This window comes from Schistocerca serialis, chromosome 10 (assembly GCF_023864345.2).
Source record: "Schistocerca serialis cubense isolate TAMUIC-IGC-003099 chromosome 10, iqSchSeri2.2, whole genome shotgun sequence".
In the NCBI taxonomy this organism is placed as follows: domain Eukaryota; kingdom Metazoa; phylum Arthropoda; class Insecta; order Orthoptera; family Acrididae; genus Schistocerca; species Schistocerca serialis.
In genome coordinates this window covers 161,566,011-161,578,220 of record NC_064647.1, presented here as the reverse complement: position 1 = coordinate 161,578,220, position 12,210 = coordinate 161,566,011, and the positions used below count along the sequence as shown (strand labels likewise).

At 39.0% G+C, this 12,210-nt stretch overlaps 1 protein-coding gene across 1 annotated transcript in view; it reads right to left on the bottom strand.

Moving 5' to 3' along the window:
* The window catches only part of LOC126425315 (nuclear RNA export factor 1-like), a 128,070-nt gene that overhangs the window by 102,841 nt on the left and 13,019 nt on the right, over positions 1–12,210 (bottom strand). The window contains exons 4-5 of the mRNA XM_050088295.1: positions 2,933–3,016; positions 1,941–2,045 (exon numbers count right to left, since the gene is read on the bottom strand). Coding sequence (XP_049944252.1) covers positions 1,941–2,045; positions 2,933–3,016 — 189 coding nt within the window. The remainder of the gene's footprint in view (positions 1–1,940; positions 2,046–2,932; positions 3,017–12,210) is intronic.

Below are 12,210 nucleotides of genomic sequence, written 5' to 3'. Positions count from 1 at the left end.
TTGTGCATGCTCTGTTGCCTGTGTCTATGTGCCTGTGGTTCTGTCAGTGTGATCATGTGATGTATCTGACCACAGGAATGTGTCAATAAAGTTTCCCCTTCCTGGGACAATGAATTCACGGTGTTCTTTTTTCAATTTCCAGGAGTGTATTTCCTTGGAGTTTTCCAAATAATTCCAGAAACTGTGGCGACATTTTCAGGAGTAACCCAAGTTTGCCTGGGGCCAACATTCCCCTTTACATCATCAGCCATGCTGCCTGTCTATTGGAATTTGGTGAAGAGCCTGCGAATGATTCTCATGTTCAGTCCATTTGGAATAGTAAACTGTGCCTCCTTGCTGCAAGACTGTATTCTAACCAGTGGTATTCCACTACCAGAAAAACACATTGTTCAATGGAATACGTGATTCTGACCTCTTCCTTTAGTACACTAAGCTCCTTTCAGGTTTCAACAGTGGAACTGATCACTCTCACGTGAGGTACCCCATATGTAGGCACACATACTGTGATCACAGTACCACCTGCTAGCAACTTCTCCAACTATCTTGAAATGTCTCTATAAAATTCTTACAGCTTTCATACCATTTATTGCATTCGCCTATCTTAGTTTCAATATATACTGTATTTTGAAATCAGGGGCTCCTCCACTGGACACTGTCATCAGTAGTGATTAATGATCACATCTGTTTTGTTGTGGCACCTGGCAACTCTGTTATTTCCATTTTGACCAATGTTTCATTGCTGGCATATTGGAGGAACTCTACTAAGTTCCAACTGTTGCTCTACAGACTAACTGTACTGATGTTTACAGAAGCAGTATACAAATGGTTAGTAACATTTTGTGACTCCTCGTATTCAGTGGTCCAGCAAGTTACTCAGATAAAAGTTTAGTGCACAATACACAGAATTCTATACAATACAGGCTAGTGTTTCCACAGTGCTTCAGCATATGCATATACAGAATTCTATATAACAAAGGCCAGTGTTTATACAGTGTTTCAGCGTGCAAATTACCTATTCCGTTTTCTTCTTTGTTTCCACTGTAGGTGCTTTAATACACCATTTTAATCACAGTTCTTATCAACAAATATTTAACTAGTTCAAGTGTTTTTTCCTCAAATACTGTTTATGCGTAAGAAGTTACACAATAAAGTTTCAGCAAGAAGGGCTGATTGTGCAGTGCCTGTGTGGAAAAATATGTGTAAAAACTATAATAGCCATTGTTCCTATATGTCGATAGTACTAATTACATTTGCGACAGTGACTGGGGTTCCTGAAGAAATGCACCTGTAAGGAGGAGTCACCAACAACAAAGTTTGAGAATCCCTAGGCTAGAGGACCACTGTGAGGGACCTCAAGAAAGGAAGGACGATCAAGGTTAAGTAACCTGTTGAGAATGGGATCATTATAGACTAAGCATAAGTTCGGATTGTGGAAAGATGGCAAACAAAACTAGCTGTGTCCTGACAGCATTTGCCTGAACTGACTTGGGGAAAACAGAGTACGTCTAAATTTGGATGGATGGATGGATCGAGATTTGAACCAACACTGTTCGGTATGCAAGTCCAAGTGTCTGTCCACTGCACCACCCTTTTGATGAGGAGGATTTAGAGCAAAATGGATTACTAGGTGAGTGGGTAGGTTAACATGGTAGGCTTTCAAATGTTTCCTGCAATCCATACCAGGAATTTATATTGTGGACTAGCATGCACTGACTGCTTTTTATACATTGGCATAACTGTCAAAATTGACCAATAGAATTTTTTAAACTGTCAAACACTGATTACATTTAAGCAGTAGCATTTCCAGTTGAGACAATGCAGGTATTTTACAAGCAGCTTGGAATTTTTTCAGAGCTTAAATTCACTAAGAGCAATTTATACAAAGAATCCACAAACAGTTTTACATACTAATAGCATACCAAAAGCCATGAAAAACTTACCTTAAAAGGATAAAATGGCACTCTCAGGTTCTGTTTGAACAATGCTGCCAGTGCAGCACTGCAGTTATTCACTAGGAATGTTATATGTCCACGCTCCATGCAAAACTGTAAAAATAAGAGGTACTAACATTATGGAAGAACAAGACTATCTACTCCACAATATATTATAAAAATAATACATCTAAAATATTATCCACTTTACTATGAAATGCAGTTAAAACATCAGATATTACTGCACAGAATACAAAGAGTTTGCCTACTGAAGAGTCTTCTACTCTGGCTAAAAAATATGCAATTTGTCACCGACTGTCTTTAGTTATAGTAGAAGAAATGAAACATTCTGAACGATAGGCAATCATATGTTTCCTGCACGTAGATCACTTGTCTAATGTTTGCTGAATGGATGCTGTTATTCCTTTTGAATAAACAAATTTCGTAAGGAAATAGAGATACTGCAATGTCTGCACAAGAACTCCCCGATTATTAAACAGCAGACTACAAATTAGCACCGTGCGTAGCCCAGATGCCACACTTTTGGTCTAAAAGTATCTTACATGCCTGTATTGAATTATGTGACAGTCCAGTGTTATATTCAAATTCTTTGCACATGAAGAGAATGCTATTTGTATCTAGATTACAATTAAAAGACAAAGAAATTTTCGTAAAAAATGGGTAGAGTCTTTTATTAGCAAATAAAATTGCTGGAGTTTCAGACAGGTTGAGTTCCATAACTATATTCTGTGTCCTCTTGATAAGACAAGTGAGTCAGCACTGGCATACACGATGGGTGTCTTTTCATGAGTTAGTCTTAAACTTTTAAATCAAGGTCATGAATGGACTGGGAGAAAGCACCTGACAACAAACATTACACACTGCTGGCTGGATGTAGGGTACAAACATTTCTGTATACCATTTAAAGATTTGTGCTAAGCATAACATTAAAACAAAAAGTTTGTGGAAAAGACAGTACTGTCCCACAACTACGAACTTACAAAATACGGAATGAGCTCCAGTGGAGAAATTTGCCTGTTGATGGCATCGAGAATAGCTACTTTGTCACCCCCAGCTGGTTTCACCTGGAAACAAAATGAGACAATCACTAGAAAATGTAAGCGTACATATACACTATGTGATCAAAAGTGTCCGGACATCCCCAAAAATCATACATTTTTCGTATTAAGTGCATTGTGCTGCCACCTACTGCTAGGCACTTCATATCAGCGACCTCAGTAGTTGTTAGACATCATGAGAGATTAGTATGTGGCATTCCGCGAAACTCACGGACTTTGAACATGGTCAGGTGATTGGGTGTCACACGTCTGTACGCAAGACTTCTACACTCCTAAACATCCCTACGTCCACTGTTCAGACCGACCTCGTCTGTTGACTGAGAGAGAATGCCGACAGTTGAAGAGTGTCATAATGTGTAATAGGCAGACATCTATCCAGACCATTACACAGGAATTCCAAACTGCATCATGATCCACTGCAAGTACTATGACAGTTAGGCAGGAGGTGAGAAAACTTTGATTTCATGGGTGAGTGGCTGCTCAAAAGCCACACATCATGCTGGTAAATACCCAGCGACACCTCGCTTGGTGTAAGGAGCGTTAACATTGGCCGGTTGAACAGTGGAAAAACGTTGTGTGGAGTGATGAATCACGGTACACAATGTGGCAGGGTGTGGGTATGGCAAATGCCCGGTGAACTTAATCTGCCAGCGTGTGTAATGCCAACAGTAAAATTCAGAGGTGGTGGGTGGTTATGGAGTGGTCGTGTTTTTCATGGAGGGAGCTTGCAGCCCTTGTTTTGTGTGGCACTATCACAGCACAGGCGTACACTGATGTTTTAAGCACCTTCTTGCATCCCACTGTTGAAGAGCAATTCATAGATGACAACTGCATCTTTCAACACAATTGAGCACCTGTTCATAACGCACGGCCTGTGGCGGAGTGGTTACATGACAATAATATCCCAGTAATGAACTGGGCTGCACAGAGTCCTGACCTGCATCCTATAGAGCACCTTTGAAATGTTTTGGAATGCCGACTTCGTGCCAGGCCTCACCGACCAACATCAATATCTCTCCTCAGTGCAGCACTCCGTGAAGAATGGGCTGCCATTCCCCACGAAACCTTCCAGCAGCTGACTGAACATATGCCTGGCAGAGTGGAAGCTGTCATCAAGGCTAAGGGTGGACCAACACCATACTGAATTCCAGCATTATTGATGGAGGGCGCCACGAACTTGTAAGTCATTTTCAGCCAGGTGTCCGGATACTTTTGATCACATAGTGTATTATGAAGAAATTCACAATGTACTGAAACCTGGTAGTCAAGGAACGCAGGATTTGGTTACGATTGTGGACGGGGCCGTAATCAGTTACAATTGGTTCCCTTTTGCAATTACACACATTTATTTTAAAATGGTAATTCCAGACTCAGTAATAAATAAAGATATTATTAAGAAACAAGAAATGGAAACAATGGTTTGTGCTCTTGATTTTTTGGGCCAATATCATTAGCAAGGTGATCAAATTTAGAGAACACTGTCACAGGGAACAAGACATGGATTTCTCACATGACCCCAGATCCCAAATGTCAGTCAAAAGAATGGCTTATAGAGGTATCACCAGTCAAAGTTGAGACCACACAAACAATCTCAACATGAAAGTTTATGGCAACCATGTTTTGGGATGGACACAAGTCTAGTTAGTCAAATTTATGCAGCATGGGACAATAACAAATGCAGCTGTATACTGCACTACCCTGACTCTAATTCAACGTGCAGCACACGATAAGTGACGTGGCTGGAGTTTTTTTACAGCACAACAATGCCAGATGCCATTCTGCCATTCACAGTAAAAATCTGATCAGATCTTTCAGATACAAACTGACTGTCCACGCGATTTTCACCTGCTCCACTACCTAAAGGAGTTTCTCGGTGGTACGCACTTCACAACAGATGACGAGGTGAAAGAAGCATTAAAGCCTGATTATCCTCACAGGCAGCAGATGTCTACTTTTAGAATGTTATGGCAAATTTTTAAACAAATACAGAAACTGTGGAAAAAAATTATGTAAATAATTGTTTTAATATAACATGTTTTAAAAGAATTGAAAAGTATAAGGGGCATTCAAAAAGAAACGAGCTGGAGTCAGGAATGCGCAAACCAGTGACAGGAGGGTAATATTGTGGCATGTGTAACGAGGTGTGGTTCTGACCACAGCATGGAAGTTCAGTCTGTTGCTAGAGGGCACATGCACGTCATGTGACTATACAGAGCTAGCAGCAGCATGCATCAATCGTCCAACACTGCCAGTCGCATTGCAAACAGTGACGTGGACTTGTCAAATGGTCATGTGTTTTCTGACAGTGGAAGGAGTAGTAGCAACGGACATTCACCGACAAATGTCACACGTGTACAGCAAACACTGCATGTCCCTTGCAAGGGTCAAGGCATGGCACAAGCGCTTCATGGAAGAACAGGTGTCATTAGCCGATGATGCACGATCTGGAGCATCACACTGCATTACCATCGACCAGCTGGTGGATGCACTCATTAGCCAGGACTGCCGAGTGACAGTCAAAGCCATAGCCGTCGTGGTTGGGTCACACCATTATGAAGGAACGACTCCATATGCGCAAAGTGTGTGCCCAATGGGTGCCCCACGGCCTTCAACCACACTACGAATCATGTCGAATGGCCCACTATCTTGCTCATCTGCAGTGCTATGTTCAGGAAGGGAATGCGTTCCTGAGATGAGTCGTGGTGGCTGGAGATGAGTCGTGGTGTCATCATTTCAAACCAGAATCAAAATGACAAAATCTCCAGTGGAAGCATCGATGACCACCACCACCAAAAAAGCCAAGGCCATCCAAACAAGTGCAGGAAAGGTTATGCTGATCTTCTTCTTCGACCAAAATGGCCTCCTCCTGATTCACTTCCTGAAGCACGGGACAACAGTGAATGCCCAGTGTTATTCGCAAACCTTGACCACCCTTCACCAAGCGATCAAATCAAAATGGCCAGGCAATGTCACCCGTGGAGTCACTCTGCTCCATGACAATACAAAGCCTCATACAGCCAACACAGTCGCGGCACTCCTGCAGAAATTCAAATGGGAAGTTTTTGGCCACCCTCCATACAGTCCAGACCTCTGTTCCTGTGATTATGCCATTTTAGTCCTCTGAAAAAGGCTCTGAGGGGCAAATGATTCACCACCTACGACAACGTCCAGCTGTACGTGCGGAACTGGTTAACATCGCAGCCCCGGAAATTTTATGAAACAGCCATTCACCGCCTTGTGTCACAGTGGGACAAGTGTCTCAACAGCCAGGGTCAATGCGTCTAACATATAGGTACTAGTTTCTGTAATTATGCCTCCAGATCATTTCTTTTTGAACACCCCTTATATAAAATAATTTCTCCTAGTGCCATAGAGATTCTTAACCCCACACAGATAGTCCTGAAAATTTGTGCTTCTGAATTTTTAATACCTATGATAATACTTGTTAAATTTAAAACAAAAATTGTGGGGTGCATGCAATAGATTACTAACAAGATATCCAAAATTATTTCAAAGATTATGTTTCCCTGAAATCTATTATTCAGGGAATAATTTATGTTTTGTTGCTTGCCATAATATAATTAGTGTTGCCAAAGGATTTTTATTTCCCAGCGGAATTTGATCTTTAAAATTTCCTAGTACCACGTACTACAAAATTTCAATCTCACTATAAATATTTGCTGAAAATTGAGCTACAGTGCCAGACTTACTGTCTTAAGCCTTGAATGGGCACAGCTCTGTATAAAGAGTGCCACCCATAAATAAAACTGTTTTGCACCATTACATCGTTGTTTCACGATTACGACCCCATACTTATTTCTTCATTATTGCTTCAGCTTACCCAGTGATAAATTGTGTTGCCATACATCGACATTAGCAGCAGCAGAAGTGAAAATAAACAGCGAGCTAGGTGACAAAAAAATTATGTTCTGCGCAAGAAAATGATCCAGATTACAAGCTTGCAGCACAATTTCACAATAAGGCTGTTGTCCATGAGATAATTAGAGATTTAATAAGCAGTTGGCTGGGATCTGAAGCAACTGCACTGCTTAATGCTTTGAGTCCATGATTACTGTGGGGTAACACCTGTCTGTGGCAGTAGAGTCATACAAGGAAGTTTATTTCATTATTATTTAATTGAACAATGGTTTAGGTCACATTATGTAGGTCTCTTTTTATTATTGTTTAGTTAAACTAAACAGTGGTTTTGGTCATCCATGTTTACCTCGGTAACATAAAGTTCGCTATTCTTTGTACACATGCAAAGTACGCTCACGTTATGAAAAACGGTGCATCTGCCTGAGGTTTAAAGTGCTAAGCTTCAGACTACAGTATTAAAGATGTCCGCTGTAAGCAATGGCAAGGTAGAATCGATGAGAAACAGATCGGTTAATTTGAGGGAGGAGCCAAACAGCGAGGTCATTGGTCCTATCGCATTAGGGTAGGATGGGGAAGGAAGTCGGCCGTACCCTTTCAAAGGCATCATTCCGGAATTTGCCTGAAGCGATTTGGGGAAATCGCAGAAAACGAAATGGCCGGATGCAGGTTTGAACCTTCATCTTCCCGAATGTGAGGACTTACTGCATGTAAAACGAGTTCATGGTGTGTTTCATTCATATTCCATTATTATCCTGGCATTTTTTTCATTTATATTCCATGATCATCCTGGCATTTTCCTTAAGCATTTTAGGGAAATTACAGGAAACATAAATCAGGATTGTCAGATGCAGGTTTGAACTGTCTCATCCCATATGCGAGTGAGAAGCCGACTTACTGTGTGTAAAACACGGTGTGCTGCATTCATATTAGCTGATAGTTCCATGATAAAGTGAAACAGCAGCTCTATCTCTAATCTGGTATTCTCACTAACGTCAACTTTGTCAGGATGTGTGCATGTGAACAGTGATAAGTACAAAAACATGGCTGCCAGTAGTCATAATGATGCGGTGTTCGTGCCAGGAAAATTCTGTTCGAGGACAATTTGTATAAATCCTAGAATGACATGGATCATTACAATTCACAAGGAGAGGGATCTACTTTTAAAGAACAATCCATTTGGTGATGTAGCTTATGGTCCCAGGAATCACACACTGCAGCCATTCCACCTTGTTGGGCCCTAATCTGATATTAGTCAACAAAATAATAATAATTACAGAATATCATGTGATGCTCTACAGCTTTAAATAAAAAATATTCTGCAGGCTGGTTGGGCAGTATAATGGCTAAAGTAGTCTTCATGCACTACAGGTTGTGAATTCATATCTTGACAAGTGCTTTATTTTTATATCTCTATCAAAATGACTCCGATCATTATTTTTATTCAATTAATTGGTTTAAATGTATTTTTTTTAATCTAGTCCTTTCTCACATCATTTAAATAATCGTATGAACTTTTTCACTTGCACTCACTTTCCTTCATATCATGCTCATTCCATTCTGAATTTCTGTGCATGCGAATTTATTTTCATCTATCTGTCATAATACTTAAAACATATCAACGAAAACAATCAATTATTGATGAAATTATTTAATTCAAGATATAAATATAATAGAAGGAAACATTCCACGTGGGAAAAATATATCTAAAAACAAAGATGATGTGACTTACCAAACGAAGCGCTGGCAGGTCGATAGACACACAAACTAACACAAACAAACACACAAAATACTAGCTTTCGCAACCAACGGTTGCTTCGTCAGGAAAGAGGGGACTGAGATCTCTGCCCAAACTCTTTGTCTTTAAATATGTCTGCTTGTGTCTGTATATGTGTGGATGGATATGTATGTGTGTGCGAGTGTATACCCATCCTTTTTTCCCCCTAAGGTAAGTCTTTCCGCTCCCGGGATTGGAATGACTCCTTACCCTCTCCCTTAAAACCCACATCCTTTCGTCTTCCCCTCCTTCCCTCTTTCCTGACGAAGCAACCGTTGGTTGCAAAAGCTAGTATTCTGTGTGTTTGTTTGTGTTAGTTTGTGTGTCTATCGACCTGCCAGCACTTCGTTTGGTAAGTCACATCTTTGTTTTTAGATAAATTATTTAATTTGATAGATAAAAAATCTACTCACCAAGCGGCGGCAGCACACACACCTAAAAGGCTGTTGTGATGGGCAGGCCTTTGGAGCCAAAGGCTGTATAGATACATAAGGAAAAGCCCCAACTCACTACGACAAAAGTTAAAAACCAATGATAATAAACACCAGCGTGACCCTGTAAGCACCGGAAAAGATGTATTTTGCTACGCCGGAAAGCGAATGACGAATAATGGAAATTTCATTCAATTTTTTTTTGTCAATTACTTAATAGACTCTGTCTTTAGTTCTTGTAGGGAGAAGACGTATTCTTGTGAGAAATGAGTAGTAGATATTTTACTATCTGAATAATAATTTTATGAAAATATTAAGTGTGAGGATTCTTATTAGTGCAAAACCATGAAAGTTTTCATTTCCTTCCGCGCATTATGCTAATGTCATGTCACTGTAGCTGCCTGCATCTGAAGAGGAAGTCCAATAAAAATCAGCATTGTATTCACAGTCAAAAATGAGAAGTTGTGCAATGGTGTAAAAAATGAACTAACAGATGTACATATTTTTTTTTTTTTTTTTTTTTTAATGGCTCTCGACATAACAAACTTAAAACAAATTCTTGTAGCACTATCAACAAAATGACATAGATGAAAGTTTAAACAAAAGAAGGGATTGTAAGTAAAATGAAATTCAAGCAAACTGAGGAATAGATATAATGAATACAACATTAATGAAAATATAGGATGATAAAATGTAGAAATTAAATCGATGTTAATAGATAAAAATATTCAAAATCACATGAACAAAGATTGCAAGTGGAAAAATAATGATGCAAAGAAAAGTGTGAGCAAATTGAAAAGCTAATAGAGTGATTAAAATGTTGAGCCAATGAAACAGAAATTTTAAAAAAATTACCTTTAGAACAATTCAAAGCACTTTCTACTGTTAACTTAATAGTCTTAAGAATAATAATTATGCTGGAAATGTGCTGGCACTGCACAAAGAGCGCAACAATAGTGAGCTCACTCGCGTGTGTGAGACTCAGCAAATTTACCCACAGCAACACACACTTCAGTCAGGCAGGCTTCCGATTTTTCATATACGCAAAAATCTGTAACATACAATATTGGATTATTATATGATAGTTCTTCGAGCCCTGAAGTTATTTACTACCTCACCTCTTCTTCTTTGAAGACAATGTTACAGTGTCCAGTTTGCTCTGCTTAAATTTCTTGCTTCTCACAAAGTATTACAGGACCAGTAATGCAGATACATAGGTCAGGTGAAATAAGAAACTAGTAAGTGAAATTGACTTCATGTTATAAGAATTACTATATTTCATGTTATTAGTGAACTCAATAGAAATCCACATCCTCCCTCTCTTACGGATAGGAAAACACAGACAGCACAAGATCGATGAACATCCGCTAGTAGTTTTTACATACATAAGAAAATTAATGTTTCTCATTTTTTCTCACTAGCTCCAGGGACTAGATTGCTCCTGGCATACTCAGTTTTAATCTTAACTGTAAACTACTTAGGTAAATGAACGGATAAAAATAGACAGAAAAAATAAAACATACACCGCTATAGGTAAACTTACATAAGGTCCAACACAACTTAACGAGATTTGAAGATACAGCCTTTTGCACGTGAAGAGAGTATCTTTACCATTACACTATGCAACCAGCCAGAAGAACATTCCTCATTTAAAGCTGTAGTGCACCAATGACATTCTGTATCATTTTTTTTATTATCCACAAACAAGGACCCCCAGGGTGAATGGCTGCAGGGTGTTTTACCTTGGACCTTCAATGACATCACTGTATAGATGGTTTTAAGAAGTCAATCCCACTGCTGGGGACCTCTCCTTGTTAGATAAGGATCCTGAATATGTTCCCAAATGTAAATTCGTTCCACCACTTGTTGATAATTACGTCAACATGAATACATTAATTGTTTCTGCAAGGAAATAACGTTAAGTTGTGCTCCTTACCACAGTTTACATGAATTTATGTGACAGTGTGATGCCAAAAATGTTAATGGGCATCCTTAACATTGTTTGCTCTCTGTAGCAGGTGACAATAAAATTACTTTCATATTGTGATGAATCACAGATAAAATTTTGAGGTTATTATAATTCATTATTTCAAAAATTGGTAATGCAATACTTCTTAACAGAAACAATTTTGACCTTTTAAATTTTTATTTTTAAGAGGTTTCACATTAAAGTTTCATTAATTCGCCTGGAAAGTATATGTGTAAGTCAACGATAACCCGTGCTGAGTGCATTCAGTTTACAAGTCAACATTGTTAAGTGCCCATTGTCATATTTTTAAGAATGAAATTCGGCACAGAATTTGCAGCTTTAAAAAATATTATTACACTAGAAATATTTGAAAACAATGACGTACCTGAATAAAAAGAAATCACAACGGATGTACTCGAAATATCTCACTTATGATATTTTATTGAAAGCTTATGCATAACTTCTCAAACCATCTGACTCATCCCCTACCACTGTTCACAGACAGGGTTTTCAATTATGTTTCATTTTATGTGCTGTGCAATAACTTTTCATTCAAGTATTTCTTGGTTTTTATAAAAACATAGTATTGAATACTGCTTAAATTCAGCTCCAGCTAATTAGGATAGTGGTTATTACTGACAGTGCTTTGTAAGTAAGTGGCTTGTCGCATTGTGGACTACGAATAGCACAGTGACTGAACCACAACCTACTAGTGCTCGGTAGAAGCCTTTCTGATGTCTCTTGACACACAAATTAATATTTTTGTAAGCACAATGAGAGTTCAAATGTGCCAGGTTTTGAACTATCATTCACTGATGTGCTCAATCTCGAAAATACCAATAAAATGTAAAGGTTACTGAACACTGATTTTGTTGTACATAAAAACCAGTACTGTGACCTATGAAAGCCACTGAAACAATGAGACTTCCTTAGTAATGAAACAGTGAACTTTACGGCAGCATTAGGTTTGAACATCACAACCTTAGACACAAAATGAGTTCCGATACCCGACTGATGGCCGTGCACCAGCGTTCAAGATTGCATCTCATTAGACTTCGTAATTTAAACAGTCGTACAATTACTGCAAATCCGACACATTATAAATGCCTGACTGAGATCGGTTTCAAAAATAGCTGCACACACATTA